This window comes from Cryptosporidium ubiquitum (genome assembly GCF_001865345.1).
Source record: "Cryptosporidium ubiquitum isolate 39726 chromosome Unknown contig_9, whole genome shotgun sequence".
In the NCBI taxonomy this organism is placed as follows: domain Eukaryota; phylum Apicomplexa; class Conoidasida; order Eucoccidiorida; family Cryptosporidiidae; genus Cryptosporidium; species Cryptosporidium ubiquitum.
In genome coordinates, this window is record NW_021639823.1 from 83856 (window position 1) to 102609 (window position 18754).

The window sequence follows — 18754 nt, forward strand, 5'->3', positions numbered from 1 at the left end:
AGATTAAAGTTTTCAGAACTTTAACTGAAATCAAAGGAGTAACTTATTTAGAAAATTCTTCCTTTTGCTTAAAATCTCTATTATCTTAATAAAACAAAATTTTTCAATAAATTTTACTTTGAGTAAATTTATTTCTGCTCAAAACTGACTTTTTATTCTTTTTAAATCCCAAACTCTTATTTATATGTCTATTGCTATTATTATTTGTTCTTTATGTTACTTTTTCTGTTTCGTGTTATATTAAGTTTGTTATGTTGTTATATTATATTATACTATGCTATTTTTTTTACTATTTTTTTGCACATACAAAAACAATACCCCTCAATTAATTATTACTTTTTTTTTACATACAAAACATTCCCGCACAAATGATAAATATTCCAAATGCTTGGCGGTCAAACAAAAGGATGGGCGGGAAATTGTTTATCCTATTAATTGCATAATGGAACCATATTGACATTAATGTATAAAAGTAACTTGTGATATTAAAAAGGAAAGATTAAATATAATCCAACTGAATTTTTATATCAATTAGAAGAGGAATTGAGCGCAGAACTAATAATTAAAGCAGGTAAACTGAAGAGGTAGTGAAGATAATTTTGTAAACATGGAGGATATTGACTTTCATTCAGATGGTAACTTGAAGAATAGGCACTTTAAGTCGTCAATTCGTGTAACAAGAAAAAGAGCAGATATTCAAACATCAATAAGAGAACTTGAACAAGAGATTAAAGAACCTGCTGGCATGGTTTGGGCATGCTGTTTTGCGAATGAAATGGATTTTCCAATGATTCTTGAGGCTTGGAAACAGGGTGACTTATCAACTAAGCAAATACATATAGAGATGAAATTTAATGAAGTAGTGTGTTTAAGATGGTTGCAAAACAGAATTTGTTATGTTTTTAAATTTGGATGTGTAGTTGGATGGGATTTAACAAGAGCTGAAAGATTAGCAATAGTAAATATATTGAAAACATTCATTAAACAACCATTACATATAAGAACAGATGAGCCTCAAGATGATGATATGACTTATGTTTGGGGAGAAAGGCCATCTATAAAGCAGGATAACATTCATTTAGTATCAGATTCTCTACTAGAAAGATTAAGTTATAGTTATGCACTAAGTCAAAGTGTAAAACTTTCAGTATTTGAAAGTGTTGTTGATCAAAATATTGATAGTACAAGATCACTTCCAGAAAGTTTGGCTAAGAGTGGAACAATCAAGGATAATAGAGAGGATATTAGTAAAAGAATCGGTGAACTTTTTATTAATCGCTTTTATATTAATTTACAAACCGATATTTTGGATACTCCTGATATTTTTTGGGATCTGCAAGATTATGAACCACATTATATTACATGTAGGAATTATCTAGATATACCTAAAAGAGTTGAGATTCTTAATCAAAGATTGGATATTATTAAAGATTTATATGATATGTTAAATAATGAGTTATCTCTTCAACACGGCTATAAACTTGAATGGATTGTTATTTATCTAATCTGTGCTGAAATTGTTATTGAGGTTGTTTGGAACATATTAATTAAAGACATTTTCAACCTTGTATAATATTAATAACCACTATAAACTTTAATGATATAATATACAAATCAACATTTTTTTTTAAATCCATTGTTTATTTTTACATAATTATACAATTGAATTCAAATTTATTCTTATTATTAATTTACATGATTCATATTTAGAAAGATAGCAATTATACTTAATAATTTTTTATGTAAATTGTATTTGCTTATTATTATTATTATTGGCTATTTTCAATTTTTCTTACTTTCTCTCATTAACTATCTCTAGTTTCTACTTAATTCTCATCTTTTCACACTAATCTTTGTTCTGACACTAATTACTGATACTCTGTCTTTGCTAATACTCTTACATAAATAACCTAAAATGTTATTCAAATCATTTTTTTTTCGCGGAATTTATTTGCCTACTTAATTGTTTTGCATGTAAATTTATTTAAATTATTTTTTACAGAAAGTGGCGGGTTTTTAATTATAATATGAACTAGAAATTGTTAAGGCTTATAATCCACACAATATTTAAATAATTGATAAATAAATTGAAAACTATTAATAATATTTTAAAAAAGAAAAAAAAATCATTGGAATTATATGGTAAATAGTTTAAAGTAAGCAAGTAAATACATACAAAAATCATCACACGTATAATTGTGTTGATTCTGTGAAATTCTAAGTTAAACTAAATTCATTTAAAGAATTCAGGGTTTTTAAAGTTAACGTAATATATTAACAAAAAAATAAATAAATTAAATTAACACATATGGCTGGCCTTTTTCCAATTTTTTGAAATTTTATATTACTAATTAGCACTAATCCAATTCGATTATATTTATTGAGGTTAAACAAATAATAAATATTTATTGATATAAATATAAAGTTTTAGAGTTAAGGCTAAAACTAGTAATCAAAAAAAAAATTATTTGGTTTTATATTTGAATATAACACAATAAATACAAGTGAATAAATATATACATATTAATGCTTTTAAAAATATTATAAGAACAAAATGAATGGACATATCCCGAAGAAAAAGGCAGTAATTATTGGAATTAATTATATAGAGACAGAGGGAATAAGTTTAAGAGGTTGTGCAAACGATGCAAAGTTAATGGCTTTAACATTGATGTCTCATTTTGATTTCAATGCATCTGATATAATATTTCTTACTGATAGTGAACCAGATAGAGGCTATGATACTTTAGTTGATTTTCAGGAGCCTGTTTCTTTCTATGATAATTGGCCAAGAGACGAAATCCCACCTGTAAAACATCACGATTCAAGAATATATCCAAATAAGAGGAATATTTTAACTGCAATAAATTGGTTAACTAGAGATGCAGAAGCTGGTGATATATTGGTATTTTACTTCGCAGGACATGGAGTACAAGTGGACGTTTTAACATCATATGAAGGGGAAGGTTATGATGAAGCTCTACTACCAGTAGATTCAACACTGTATTTAGCTTCAAATGGATCTGATTTAGATGAGTATAATGTATTACTTTGTAGTGAACTTAAGGAGTTATTATTGTGTGTTCCTTCAGAAACTCAATTAAACGTAATATTAGACTGTAATGGAGGTCAGACTATTTTGGATCCAGCTGGTAATTTGAATGGTATGTGGTATGTTAAAGGTATAGTAACTAAAGGAATTTGGCCATTTCTTTCAGCCACTAATAAGGTAAAAAGGGCACATTATAATTCTTCAGTATTTAAAGAAGAGCAAATGGTTCATAGACTTGTAAGACCAAGATATGTACCTTGTGTTCAAGTTGCTAATACACATAATCTAAAAGATCCAAGTCTACAATCTACACAATACGTCTCTCTCTCATGTAAGGGATATTGTTTTTCTGCTGCTCCATGGAGTCAAATAGCTGCTGAAGCTTCTTTACCTTTATTATCGGTTACAAGAAAAACTCAGGTAACTGATTCTTGTATTGGAAATGGTTTATCAACAACTAGTACTCCTCCTTCTAATTCACTGTCTTTTAATAATATTGGATCTCTTTCATCTACTACTGAGTCTAAGTTAGGTGTTATAGAAATTCCAATATCTAGAGGAGGAGCTTATAATATTATACATGGAGTTTTTACTTGGTCATTTTGCAAAGCTATTAGTGATATAGCTACTGGAATATTACAACAAGGAAGACCAAGAAATGAACTTTCGTTCAAAACCATTCTAGCAAGGGTTAGAGAGTATATTTCATGCTTAAAATCTTCGATACTTCCTTATCTAGATCAAAATCCAGAGTTAACAATACATTCTGGAGGAGCTGGTACTATTTCTGAATATTTTTGTTCTCCATTTGGTGGAGATAAAAGCATAGATTTTAACTTTGATTACTATTTTAAAATTACTGATAACTGTATAAGACATTTAAAAAAGAACCAGAACTTTTTAATACCTCAGGAAGCCTATAATTCTATGCTTCAAGCCAATAAGAATGAAAATCTATTTTTCCATTCCGTAAACACAAATGCCTTGAACAAATCCATTAATTCATTTGAAAGTCAAATTTCTAAAGGAGATTCCCCTCCAACATTTAGAGAAAACAGTGATCAAGAAGGAGAAAATAAAAAGGATGAGGCTAATCAGTTTGAAGAAAAGAAGATAAATACTAATAAGAATGTTATCTTAAATTCAGTTTCTGCTACTATTTCAGCTCTTTCTCCAGTTTTAGCACCTGTTTCAGGCTCTGGAATTGACCAATTTCCACCGAGTAATCAAATACAAAGATTTGATCAGGGATTTATACAAAATTCTTCCTCAGGTTTTAATGAGGATTACTCCAATCTTCCTTTATCTTCAGTTAACTTGGTTCCCCCAACAGCAAGCTTATTTAACCCAATAAGATTTAATAATAGGAACGTAAATGAAGGTTTCCCAAATTACGATTTGAATAATTATGAAATGGAAAACAACTTTTCAGATACCAATCATTTTAAAATGGATACAAATTCATTTTTCAATACACAAAATAAGGCAGTAAACGGGGAAATTCCACAAAGATTTGATGGAAATAATTCTATAGGATTCAATACTTTTAATCCTTACTCAATGTTTGTTGGCACAGAGTTATCCTCTAGAAACAAAAATAAAAAACATGATTCTCATAATTTCAAAGCTCCTTTAGATCAAAATCATGATTTTAAACCAGTGCATGGAGTGATGCTTTCTAATCCCATAAAAAACATTACACCGAGAAATATCTCTCGCCTTAATCAAATTACTCCAAATCAAAGATTAATTCATTCTAAAAACCAATTCCAGAATTTTCATGTTTCTACAGGTATGAAGCAGTTCCCAGTTTCTATTTCCTCCTCGTCACATGGTGTTACTAATACCCCTCCAACACCACCCATTTTTTCCTATAGATCGTCAGATAATTCAAATTATATTAATCAAACTTCAAACTTAATTACTTATCCCCCAATAACTGCAATGCAATCTATAAATAAGCATTTAGTTGCTCCCGTTAAATCTCTCCCAAATTCAAATAATTTTTATCAACAATTACCTCCAACTAGACATATTACAGGCTCTGTTAATCAATTTGTTAACTCAGAATATCACTCCAACTACAACACCACAGTGAATCAAGTGAATTTTGGAACAAATGAACAATTTTTTCAAACACCTAATGGATTCAATATTAATCCATTCCCACCATCCAATCAAAGCAATAGCAAGTTCTATCCTTCTTCTTTTATCACCTATCCTCCTCCTACACAACCTATAAATCAATTTGGCGCCAACATGTAAAATAATGACATCTAAAGTTGCATTTAAAACTAGTTATATATTTAAATCACGTTTTGATGTATTTATTTTTAAAATATTTTAGCTAGTTAATTTGAAAATGACTTTTTGTTAGAAATTATATTAATATATTAATTCTACAAGAATACCTTAATATAAATTTATTTTCTTTATTACAATGTTAGTTTTTTTGTAAATACAAATTTTTATTAAATTAATGTTGAATTTAGAATATTTGCGTTTGTTACAAACTTTAAAAAATTTTTTTCTTTAATTTTTAGTTAACTATTTACTTATTTTTGTTTATATTTTAACACGTAATACTAAACTATATTATGCTTTGCCTGCATTAAAACCACAACCCCGCCCTTTATTTAGATGGCGCTGAGATTGTGTGAGGTCCAGAAATTAATATAATAGTATTAAATTGCAGAAGAAATAAAGAAAAAAAGTAAAACTAGAACTAATAAATAGAATTTCATGTATGAGCATATGTATTCATTAACTTATATTCATATACAAACTACAACATTTAAGAATTAGAAAATTTGTAATTAGAAAAAAAGAGTAGGACTCTTTAATACAATTTTGAATGTAATAGAGCTTAGAGAAAGAATATTGGAAATATAGTTAAAATCACTATTTCTAAATCTGGTATGGAATGATAGGAAAGTAATTAAAAAATATTTAAAGGTTGAAAAGTTTTCAATTATTTATACAGATCATTTCTTCATTTGATTTAAAGGTCTGAGGTAAGCATATATATATATATATATACATATATATATATATATACATATATATATAAATATATATATATATATATGTATATATATATATACATATACACATACCATTATACTTGGAAAAAAAAAAATGAGGAGAGGAATTTCTAGTGATTTTGCAGATTTTATTGAATCTTACCCTTTGAAAAGAACAACAATACCTTATTTGGATGGTATTTGGACTTGGATTGATTGTAATCCTAAAAATGTGGAAAAATTCTGTAGAATAGACTCTCAAGAAAGCATTACTGATCATGAAGATATAATTGATGATTACTACTCTAGAAAAACAGTAAAGCAGTTATCTAATAAAAATCTGGACAAACTAAACAAATTAAATTCTGTTTCACAACATAATAAGACCATTATAAAAAGTGAAAATCATGAATCTTCTGATTTTGATTCTATCGTTATTTTACACGGTATTTCGGGTACTGCTGGTGAATATTTTATGTTTATGAAAAATATGCTAAAATGTGGATATAGAATTATTTCCGTACAATATCCTATTTATGATGATATTAATGATTGGATAAGATCATTTTCTCTTTTTTTGGATCAACTTGAGTTAAGTTCAATACATTTATATGGTAGTGATTTAGGAGGATATTTAAGTATCATGTTTTCACAAGAATACCCAAATAGAGTAAAATCACTAATATTATGTAATGCTTTTTTATCAACATTAAATCTACCAATACCATCAATAGCTTCCACATTTTTATATTTTTGTCCACAATTTATTCTTATAAAGCTAATTTCTGAAATATTTAAAAATAGAGAAATTTTATACTCCTCAATAGAAGATATGGATTTTAATTCAACCATTTCTAATGATAATAATTGTAACAGTAATAATATATACGATAAACTATATAATCAATCATTAAATTTTGTAATTGGACAATTATATTCTCTCTCAAATAATGATCTAGCTTCTAGACTAAGTTTTGTATTATCAGGTGATGAAACATCGTCCATATTAAATTTATCAAAATTCTCAAGTTTATTAGATAATAAAAGGATTACATTTATTTATAGCCCAGATAACTCTTTTGATGATCATAATTTCATTAATTCTATCACCAAATTTGAAAATGTTAAACTTGCTCAACTTAAATATGGTGGAGATTTTCCTCATCTTTCAAATCCTGATGATATCTCCTTATTTTGCCAAGTACATCTCAGAAATTGTAATGCTAAAAAATTTGATTCCTCCTCATTTATTAATAATGATGCTTTGAATAATAAACAAAATTCTACTACTAACTTATCAAACTCTAACTCTATTTCCAGTCCAACTAGTTCTAATTTTTATGACATGCCTTATCCAGGTAACATCATCCATCATGAATCATCATTTGACTATAATATTATTAATTGAATTGATAATAATAAATAACTAGTTATTTTATATAAATAAGAAAATAATAAGTAAAATTCATCAAATCTCAAAATTCTTTTTTTCAAAATTCTTGAGAATTTCTTTTGTGCATGCATGCAAATATATTATTGGTATCGTATAGGTATCGAAAAATAATTATCCAGAAAAATGTGAAAAAAAAAATTGTAAAAAAAATAAAAAAAGATATTTAAAATTAAATGTATAAATAATATAAATTAATAATTTATTTGTAATTTCTTAATATTACGAGTTTGATTTAAAAAAATTACTAGATCTTTCTTCTAGCTTTAATGACTTAGTTTTTCTGTTATAGCAATATTAAGTGGAATCAAAACTGAAATGGTACCAATAATAATAACTATCCTTAAGATGAAGTAGTACAATCTAATTGAAATAGAGGCTTTCCAAATATTTGAAGCCCTTCCATATTCTTCATCTGAAATATATCTAAATTTGGATAACAAAGGAAATGGATCCTCATCTATCATTAAGATTAGATCTTCTTCCAATAGTTCATTGTTTTTTTCATTATTATTTGATAATTTATTGTTTCTTTTTAAATTTTCGGAAGTTTCTGAATATTCACATAAATCTTGTCTAAATAAACTACAATATATTTCAGATTTGATCTTTTTATTAATATTACATATATTATTATTACAAGTATCTAAAATCCTACTTGGATCTTTGATACTGTTTTTTATTAATTCATAAGAAGAAAAATTCATATTAAAATTCTCGTTTTCCAAAACTTTATCATGCATACTTTTATTAATATTACTATTAACCACCTTATTCTCCAATAATAAATCTTCATTACTCATGTTTTTGTAGTATAAATTAAATAAAGAAGACCAAATCTGATTCTTCAAAGCCAAAGAAGAGTAATAACATCTTAAAACAATGTTAAAATAAATCCAATCTAAAGTTAATATCATTAAAATATTAAAAGATGAGATTCTGGTAGCCAGGTCTTGTTGTGTCTTGAGATTCATGTTAATAGTATCATTCATTCTAGCTCTTCTTCCTTTTTTATACTTTGAATCACTATTCAAGCTAGATTGATCTTGATCTTGGTCCTGATCTTGTTCTTCCTCATTATCATCCTCTCCTTGATAATGATCTTCAAAATCAAAGTTATTTATCTCTTTAGATTCTTTTAAGTAAACATTACTATTATTGTTGTAATTATTATTATTCAAGTTTATAATACGTGTATTATTCAAATTTGTATTATTTTTTATTAAAGGTTCCAAAGCTTCCCTAATAGTGTCAAATATAGATGGAGTAAACTTGGGTTTTGACGGTACCTTAGGAAGAATATCTTCAATATTAAATGGACCTCTAGTCATCAAATGCCAAAGAAGTCTATAAGATTTTGGTTTATCCATCTTAACTCCAATACCTTTATTAAGAGCAATAGCATAATCCAAAATTGATTTTGGATCTCTACTATTTACTCCCTGCATTATGAATTTAAAAGCAAAAACAGGATCTTTATTAACTCCAAAACTTCCTTCTAAAAATTGTTGAACCAAATTTTGGGTTGAAGAAATATCTCCATTTGACGATGATCTTCGTGTATAATAATGACTACACCAAAGAGATGAGTTTCTTTGTAATTGTATAATTTCCGGTACCTTCTTTTCATCAATTTCAAAATCCTCATCTAGATCTAAAAAGATACTTGAAAATAAACCTCCTTTTTCCTTTTTTTGAATATAATTCTTATTTATATTAGTTCCAAAGTAAGAATTTAAGTTTTTCATTGATTTAAAGAAAGCTGAATTTAATACATATTTGAAAACTTTAAATATTTTGTTAAAGGCTTTATACCACGGTTTTGGGTACCTTCTATAGCTCCCACTTTTAGGCCTTTGCCATAACTCCAATATTCTATCAAATATATTCATTTCTTCTTGATCACTTTCTTCATCATCTATCTCATCTATAATTCTATCACCAATCATTCTATTTAATAATGGTTTTTTATTTTTCCCCAAATTATCATAATAAGATTTTGGTCTCATCCAACAATTTAAAAATTCAGATACCCTATTTTTCTCCTTTTCTGACATATTTCTTGAGTAATTTAAATCTAATTTACCTCTCAATGTAGCATTTTGTGAATTAAACATATCATAATATTTGAAATAAGTTGAATTCAAGTGAATAATTGAGCTATCAAAGTTGATTGGAACATTAAAGAAAACTTCTCTCCTATTTGCCTTTACCAAACAAAAAGATTTAGAAGAGATTCCACTCATTTCCAAATCAAATTTGTTTGGATATAAAGTAGAAAATTTCTCATTACTCTCATCCAATACTGTAACCTCACATATATCTAATTTACTTTGTATCTTATTCATAATATTCAAAAAATTCAAATAATTATCTTTCAAAATATCAACAGATTCTAAATCCGATACCTTACATACCGGTTCTATCATTTTATAGGTATCGTAATTTATATTATTAATCATTTTTTTAATTGCATTATTATAAAACAAAATTGACTTTTCTTTCCATAAATCCTGCGAATTAATGTGTCCCTCAATGAAACCCATTTCACTTAAGGTCATTTCTCTTAAAAGAGATCCTACAATATCCCCATTTTCATATGACTTCCTACTAAGTAGGCTCAAAAATTTTACATGATTATTTTTCCTTACAACACGAGTCAAATAGTCTATGGAAGCAGTGCATCTACTTTCCTCAGTTTTGTATTTTTTGTCTGAGCCTTTCAAAGTTAGTACAGCTGAGTTAAAATAAGCAACAGTTCTACCTCCCTCAGCTGAAAGTTTATAATACTTTAGAGCTAAAGTATCATTCTGACCTCCAGGAGGTATCACTCCCATTTTTCCTCCAGCATAAGCATGTGCAAGAATTAATTGAGCATTACCATCACCAAGATCTGCTGCTAACTTTAAATACTGGCCAGCTATTGTAGAATTCTTATCCACTTCTAGTCCAAGCTTATATATATAATAGTTAGCTAATGCTGCTGCAGAAGGTTCCCCATTCCTTGCAACCTGTCTTAAATAAGGACTAGAATCTCTTTCTGTACCTATTGTTCCATCTAAATTTAAAAAGGCTCTTGCCAAAGCACCTTGAGGATCTCCTCTTCTTGCTGATTCTTCCCAAAGTTGAGCAGCCCTATTTACATCTCTTGCTATTCCACCTGCTTCATGTCCATAATAATAAAGTTCTCCTAAAGATGTCATTCCTTCTGGATCTCTATCAGCTGCAAGACTTTTAACCCATTCAGCATAGTGTTTTGTCTCATGTTCTTTTGCTTTATTTTCCCTCAATAAAGTTGATATTTCAGGAAGAAAAAGATCTCTACTATCACCAAGAGTTTTACTTGCTACAAAGATTAGAGGTTCTAGAGCCACAATACATCTTGAGGAAGAAGATAACCCAACAACTGATGTTAAATTTCTTGGAACTCTGTGAAGACTAAAAGAAGATGAATTCTCTAATGTGTTATATTGATAACTTATATCTGAGAGGCTATATCTTAAGTAGTATGAATTTGCAAGCTGCCCAAAAATATCCTTATTTTTAGATGCTAAAGCATAATTCATAGATACCAAGTCAAAACCATTCTTTTCTAATGGAAAATTAATCTTCTCAGAGTCCATGTTATTAGTATATCTATGTGGATTTTGATATAAGAAGTAAGTATTTTTAGATGCTGAATATTTTAATAAATCCACTTTAGACGTAGAATTATCAATTCCTATCCATCCATGAGTATTATTAACAAGAGGAGGATATCCCCAAGCAAAAAGTAATCCCATCATTGTATAGCAAAAACCACAATTAAATTTGGTTGCTCCTTTTAAGGCATATCTTAGAGCTATATCAATATTTCTTGGCCATCCATAAGGAAATTCTAATCTACCACGTTTATTTGGTATTCCATAAAACCATAAATATGACAAAACTCCATATGAATCTGCAATATTAGTAATAGATTTAGAAGTATCTATAATCCTAGTCAAATTTTTATTTACTTCCAAAAAGTCCAAAATCTTATCACTAGCAGGTTCAAAGATCTCAAATAATTTATCAAAAACTGTTCTTGCATAAAAATCATCAAGTTTAAATGTAGAATTCATTAATTTGCTCTTAATTATTTCAATTTCCTCTTCTATAGTTGTAATATTTGATTCTGATACTTTCTTTACTTTTTGATTACTTTTACTTGTCCGTTCTTCTTGATTTTGTATGTGATTTCCTTTAAAATCTTTTGAATATAACGTTTTAATATTATTTGTTTTATTACCATTCTTATTTATAATATTATGGGTGCCATTATTAACAAATTTCTGAGATTTAAGATGATCATATTCTTCATCATCACTTTCATCATCAAAATCACGTTGATTAAGTAATCCATTAGAGGTGTCTAAATTATCTCCATTTTTTGTGGAATCAATATTCTCAGATAATTCTTTTGTCTTATTTACAGTTTCATTTAAAAGTGTGTTTGTTTCTTGGAAAGAATTAGCTAATGAGTTAAATTCTATTATATATATGAAAATTAATAGTGTAAATAATACAATATATTTTCTCTTTAGTTTAACTCTAGATATCTTTGTATATTTTAAATTATTGTAAAATTCCATGATCTTTAGTAATATTTATTTTTAAATGCCTAATATATAAATTTGTTTGTGTTAGATTTATTATAAAGAATAGTATTATTGATAATAGGTATAATTATGGATTTATTAATAATGTTAGTACTATTGATCCAATACAAATATGAATAGTGACCAGGAAATAATTCAGATATTAACAAATATTAAAATGATTGTGTGATTTTTGAATTTCCAAGGTTGAATAATTACTTCTTAGAACTATTTGAGTTATAATATTTGTATTGGTATTGATATAATGATACTAAATATTTACCAACATAAGAATAAATTTGGAAACTCTTTGGTTCTTTGTAAATAAAAAAAATATAGCAAACAAAGAAAAATGAATGTTATTTATTTGCTATTTAAATGTTGTTAATATAATTTTTAATTAAAAATTTTTAACACGTTATTTACTTAACCTCTTATTTCTTAGATACCAGTAAAAAATATTGATTAAAAAGAATGATGAAAAGCTTTGATTTTTATTTTTACCTCTTTTAAGACTTTTGATCAACAAAAACTTTCCTATTTGTACTTTTGAATTTCTTAATTCTATTATATAATGATCTGGAGAAATCCCTTTTATTATTCTATCTTAATTGTTATCTTTTTTTTAACAATTTTTTCCCCCTACCTATTTATATTGAAATTGAATACACATGTTGGCGCCAATTATTTTATTTGGCTCCAAGAATGAATGATAAATTACAAGTAAAAAAAAAGTATATGTAAATATGGGCAATTTGTTAATTAAGTGGAAAAGGAAATATTAGAAATATAAGAAGTTCATATTTGTTTGATTAATATAGATTGTTAGGCCTTAATTTTCCTGTTGTTAGTATTTATTTTCTATTTTCTTTTTCCATTTAAAAGACTATGAAAAAAAAATGGTTTTCAGTTAATTGTAGAGTATTTGAGAATTTTGAGATGCAAATATTATAGTACTATATTGAGCAAAACAATGTTAATTGTTTTCATAATAAGGGTGATTTTTTTGATTTTTAAATTAGTTGACTTAATTATTTTACTTTTTTATTACTATTGATAACATGTTTTTAGTTTAGGCGGTAAGAACCACGTAATGTTAATAACTTTTTTTTCTGGCAAATCAAGTTTTAATTGTTATCAAGATTGGTAAGAACGATAATAAAAGAATTAAAGAAAAAAATTAAGAAATTAATTTTTCACAAAAAAGCATAAGGTTGAAGATCGTTTTTTTTGCAAGATTTTGAGCTCTGTTAGTAATAAAAAAAGAAAAATTGTGCTTAATAAAAATGAGTCAATTAAAAGTAAGCTAATTTACTTATGTGAATAATATGAATAATAATAAACTAAAAAATATTATAAAATGATTTTTTTCTTCTTTAAATTTAGGTATATTTAGTATCAGGCAAGTGTGAAAAAAAAATTAAAAGTTATATCAATAATATTGAAAACGGCCATGAAATCGAACCTTTACTTTTTTACCTTTAGGTAATAAAAAAAAATCTGAAGAATTTTTGAAAATTTTAAATGGGAAAATAGATATTGAGGTGGTTGACATTGACTGTAAGTTACTTATTGTGCATAATTGTTATATAATTAAAAATTGTTCATAATAATGTGGTTATTTCAATTTATGAATTATTTTAAGTACCTGAATTTCAAGGTTCTCCAGAAGAAATTACCATACATAAATGCAAATCAGCCTATGAGAGAATTAAAAAGCCAGTTTTTGTAGAAGACACTTCTCTTTGTTTTAATGCCTATAATGGCCTTCCTGGACCATATGTGTAAGTTCTTTTAAATTTTTGTGGATTATATTTCACTATTTAACTGCTTATTTATTTATTGAATTTTAAAGAAAATGGTTTCTTAAATCCGTTGGAGCACAAGGATTATACAATATGCTTGAAGCATACCAAAATAAATCAGCATATGCAGTAACTCTAATTGGATATTATGATGAGACAAAAATGTCTGAGCCAATCATCTTTGAAGGAAAGATTGATGGTGAAATAGTTAAACCAAGAGGTGAAAAAGGGTTCAGTTGGGATCCTATTTTCAAACCCAATGGGTATACTTCGTAAGTTTTTAAGACTTTCCTTTATTTTACAAAATCTTTTTTTTAATAATATAATTAATTTTAAACTTTAATAACTATTAATAATTAGAACTTTTTCTGAAATGGATATTGCTGTTAAGAACCAAATTTCACATCGATACCAGTGTTTAATGAAAGTTTTGGTAAGTTATAATTTATTTGAACAAATTCAAATAGATCTTTAACTTTATTCTTATTTACTTTATTATTAACCATATATTCTTTTATTTCTCCTATAAATACTTTTTCATTCAATTTTAATTAGGACTATTTTGAAAATCTAAGTTAAATCATCTAAGTTTTTTTTCTAAACAAATACTTTACTTAATCCTTACCCATCTCTTTTTTAAATTGGTTATAATCAAATTGTGAATTTTTATCCAACCATTCACAAGTTAATATATGTATAAATAATAATAATAGTAATAATATATTAAAGACTATATATTATTCTAAATTGACTATATCACTCCTTATATCAGACATAGTTAGAAATTATAAATATACAAAAGGAAAAGAAAAGAAATAAACAAGATCCAGAGTTAAAAGTCAGAAAACTTTAAAGTTATATATCTTAACTCTTATTATCTATTATATAGGTACTATTAATAATAATACACACAAATGTGGTTTGGCGCCAAATTTAAAAATAATTACATGAAACAAAAATTAAATAAATAAAAAGATAGTACTATAAATTTAACAAACTAATTCAAGAAAGGCTGAAATTTGGATTTAAATTTCTCAGTAAGGGGTTTTATGGGTATTTTTATTAGTCTAAACTACTTAAGAAGTACAGAAAAAACTCAATCATTAGATTTGTCCATTTAGAGAATTTGATATTAATAATAAATAATATATTTGTTTATGCGTGTATGCATATATGTTTGTATATTTCCAGAGTTTCAGGTAATTTAAATTAAAGGTAGTAATCATTCAAGTGCTTTAATTAAGAAATAATGGTAACGATATCATATACACTATTTTTTGTACTTATTTTGGTACTGTCAATACTGGGAGGATATAATGGTATGGTATATGGATTTGAAATGAAAGACTTTGAGTCATATTTAAGGTCCCTTATTGGTTTTAGTAAAAATAATGACTCAACAAATGAGAAACTAAAGTATAAGTACAAAAGTTATATGCAACATTTTAATTTATTACAGGAATTAGAGCTTAAATGTTCAAATATAATTAAGATATATAACTATACCAGTAAAAAAAATCTTTATTGTGGAGAATCAAAATGTCAGTACCTCCATATAAAACTTGGACTTTCTAATCTTAATTATGATGTACCTAATATATTACTTGTTTCAGGAATACATGGAGATGAAAAATTAGGTGTAGAAATAGCCACTGAATTTGTAAGTTCTATTTGTGACCAATATATTACTAATCAAAATGCTGGGGTCAAGTATTTATTAAGTACTAGAAATATATGGATTATTCCAATAGCTAATCCTTGGGGTTTCTATCATAATAAAAGAACTGAGGAAGAAATTGATGTGAATAGAGATTTTCCTTCAGAAAGTGGTGAGAATTGTCTTCAAAGTGAAAGCTCCAGGATGATTTATGATCTTTTTAATTTGAAATCATTTGTATTTGTTGCAGCTTTGCATGGTGGATTAAAAAGTATTTCTTATGGAAATGGTTACTCTGATATTAGTGATGATAATAACAAAATCTTTGAATTTATTGCTAAAGATTTACAGGCATCGGCTGGAAAAATATTAAATAATAATAATCATGTTAATAAATTAAGTTATTTTTATGATAAAATTGGTAGTATAGCAAAAATTGTGTATCCAGTAAAAGGAGGATTTGAGGATTGGTCTTTTTATGGATATAATGTAAACCATATATCATGTAGTAACTATCTCCAAAAAACTCACTCTGCAAATCAAGGAGGATCTATGACTTTTCTAATAGAAACTGATTACCAAAAGACTCCGAGTCAAGATTCTCTTGGCTATAAGCCTGATTTATTCAGTTTGATTGATTTGGATAAGCTTTCTATCCAACCTTCTCATATTACTAGAAATCTTAGAATGCTACTTAAACTGGTTGAATATACTTATCCAGATATTATCTTCTTTAATAAACCACCAGATACAGTTTATTTTGGTCAAACTTTTGTTCTATATATAGCAGTCATTGGCTGTTATTCTTTTAGTAACTTAAAGCTTAAACTTGAAAGTAATAACTCTTCTCAAAACCAACCTGAACAACAGCCAATATACCTTAATTTTCTTGTGAATGAAGGACTAAATGGCTTTCAAAACACTATTTATTATATGAGATGTTCTTCCATATTTCTAAATAACCAAGAAATAAAAGATATTCTAAGTAATAATTCACTTTATTCCTCTAAAGACAAGTGTAATGATTCAAATCTACTTACAAAAATTGTTAATAGAAGTTTTAGAGTTAAAAACAAATGTAAATCTATCTATCAATCTAATAAATTTAAACCTATTAAGATTTTAGTAAAGGTACCGACCGAGACAAAAATTCTAAATTCTATTAATGGTGAAATTGAAAAATTCAATTTTAAAGTAGAATTAGAATTTGACCTTGAACTTACTCAGAATATTTCCAATTCAAATAAAAACTTATTTGAAAAATTTACCAGACTTAGATCTTCACAAAATGGAAATAGAATTGATAGGCCTAATGTAGTACCAATCATACAAGAATACCCACATAATCAAATACAAGGGTCAGATCCTGATTTATCCCATCAATTATCTGGATTCCAAATCAAAATTGTTAAACCTCAAGAAGTATTGCAAATAGAGTTTTCCAGTTGTTCTGAATCTTTTATCCAGAGTAATGGAAAATGGGTCAAATCATGTTTAGCTTTTCAAGAATTTACTAAAAAGGTTTTAAACATGGAAGAGCCCTCATCCAAAGATTCTAAAGAACTTTCTAACATAATGCAGTATATTCATTCAAATGAAATTGGAACTTCTGGTAATCAGAAAATATTTCTAGATAATATGAATCTTATTAAAGAGAATTCCCACAATGAATTACAGGGTAACCTGTATGTTATTCCAAGCGAACCAAGAACCTCAATAATTAGTAGAAATACAAAAGGAGGTAATGAAAAGATGGAGACAATAAAACCTATACCTTCTTTATTAGAAAATGAAAGTGAGATTTTAACAACTTTACCTTATTTTAACAACATTACTTTAGAACTAACAGTATCTATTAGTAGTGAACCTAAAAATAATGGGGAATATGTAATCCTTAAATTTCCAGAATTTTTAAATCTTTTAAATCTAAATATATTTAGATACCATAACATAGAGAAGGTCTTGATAAATTCCGACAAAAAATTGAATTCAGTAGGAGTTATTTCTATAAGTGATTTTCATGGGGATGAAAATGAGGAAATACCATTTCAAAGTATAAAGGCTATTTCTAGACAGAGAATCTTTGAAATGGTCACAGATATACAAACTAAGGAAGATTTTAACCAGTTTACTCAAGATGATAATATTGAATTGCTTGGTAAACATTATGTTATTTTAAGATACCTTAAAAATAACCTAATTTCAATGGCATTAGGAAAAGTCTATATAGATAATTATATTAAAAACTCACTTGGAACTAATATCCAAGAATTTCAGACTTTAAAAAATACCAATATCAATTTAATAGAAGATATAAATAATAATATTAAACATTATAACGGAATTCAAGAAGATAATAACAATAATAGTGAGCCTATAACTGCTTTAAAACAAAAGCTTTCTTTGTGGTGGTACAATAACTCAAAAGACTACGTAGATTTTAGACTAGTTTTGGTTTTCTGTGGACTATTTATGGTAATGTTTGCATTTGTATTAATTTCAATTAGAATATTAAGATACTATAAGTGGGTACCTTTTAAATCTTTAAAATTTGAACTCAAAAAGAGATTTAGAACTAACTCAAAGATATTCACAATAGATATTTCTAGTGATGAAGATTCTGAAAAAAGTGAGGATAAAGAAAAGAACTTTAGTGGAAAGAGAAAGAAAAGAAGGGTTAAATCTAGAAAGATTTATGATCCACAAGATAACTGTTATACTCCTAGAAGTGATTATGTTTCAAATAAAAATTATACTCTTTCTCAAAGGTTTAATACAAATAATTCTGAACCAAATGAAAGAGCAAAAGAAACTCCATCAAATAGTCCAAGTTCTAAAGATTATAAATTATCCAATTTAAATCATACTTTAAGCAATTCCTCCTTATCTTCTTTTGATCATTTTAAATCCAGAACTAATACTATGAAAGAACTTGAAATTATTGAAATGGAAAGAAATTTAGATATTGGAATGTTAAATCCAAATCAAAACAATGTTTTACCTAAAAATACCTATACTGAATTATCCACATCAATTTCAAAAAATAATGCAAAAAACACATAACATGTCTCAAAATAAAGACAACTAAGTTGTTCTATAGTATTTTTTTCAAGATTAATTATAAATTCAAGAATTAAAATATTCCAAA

General features: G+C 26.6%; 6 protein-coding genes across 6 annotated transcripts; 5 read left to right on the forward strand and 1 right to left on the reverse strand.

The window, feature by feature from the left end:
- Positions 1-607: 607 nt before the first annotated feature.
- On the forward strand, positions 608-1573 carry cubi_01662 (uncharacterized protein; the record flags this gene model as incomplete). The annotated part of the gene is made up of 1 exon (XM_029018674.1): positions 608-1573. The coding sequence occupies one exon, from the start codon at positions 608-610 to the stop codon at positions 1571-1573; it is 966 nt and encodes a 321-aa protein (XP_028874109.1).
- A 981-nt stretch (positions 1574-2554) lies between these two features.
- On the forward strand, positions 2555-5317 carry cubi_01663 (metacaspase-like protein; the record flags this gene model as incomplete). The annotated part of the gene is made up of 1 exon (XM_029018675.1): positions 2555-5317. The coding sequence occupies one exon, from the start codon at positions 2555-2557 to the stop codon at positions 5315-5317; it is 2763 nt and encodes a 920-aa protein (XP_028874110.1).
- An 873-nt stretch (positions 5318-6190) lies between these two features.
- On the forward strand, positions 6191-7483 carry cubi_01664 (uncharacterized protein; the record flags this gene model as incomplete). The annotated part of the gene is made up of 1 exon (XM_029018676.1): positions 6191-7483. The coding sequence occupies one exon, from the start codon at positions 6191-6193 to the stop codon at positions 7481-7483; it is 1293 nt and encodes a 430-aa protein (XP_028874111.1).
- Positions 7484-7791: 308 nt separating this feature from the next.
- Positions 7792-12138, reverse strand: cubi_01665 (uncharacterized protein; the record flags this gene model as incomplete). Its single annotated transcript, XM_029018677.1, has 1 exon — positions 7792-12138. The coding sequence occupies one exon, from the start codon at positions 12136-12138 to the stop codon at positions 7792-7794; it is 4347 nt and encodes a 1448-aa protein (XP_028874112.1).
- A 1292-nt stretch (positions 12139-13430) lies between these two features.
- Positions 13431-14424, forward strand: cubi_01666 (uncharacterized protein; the record flags this gene model as incomplete). Its single annotated transcript, XM_029018678.1, has 6 exons — positions 13431-13445; positions 13531-13552; positions 13630-13704; positions 13805-13928; positions 14000-14221; positions 14310-14424. The coding sequence occupies 6 exons, from the start codon at positions 13431-13433 to the stop codon at positions 14422-14424; spliced, it is 573 nt and encodes a 190-aa protein (XP_028874113.1).
- Positions 14425-15198: 774 nt separating this feature from the next.
- cubi_01667 (carboxypeptidase) lies at positions 15199-18669 on the forward strand (the record flags this gene model as incomplete). Its single annotated transcript, XM_029018679.1, has 1 exon — positions 15199-18669. The coding sequence occupies one exon, from the start codon at positions 15199-15201 to the stop codon at positions 18667-18669; it is 3471 nt and encodes a 1156-aa protein (XP_028874114.1).
- Between the last annotated feature and the right edge of the window lie 85 nt (positions 18670-18754).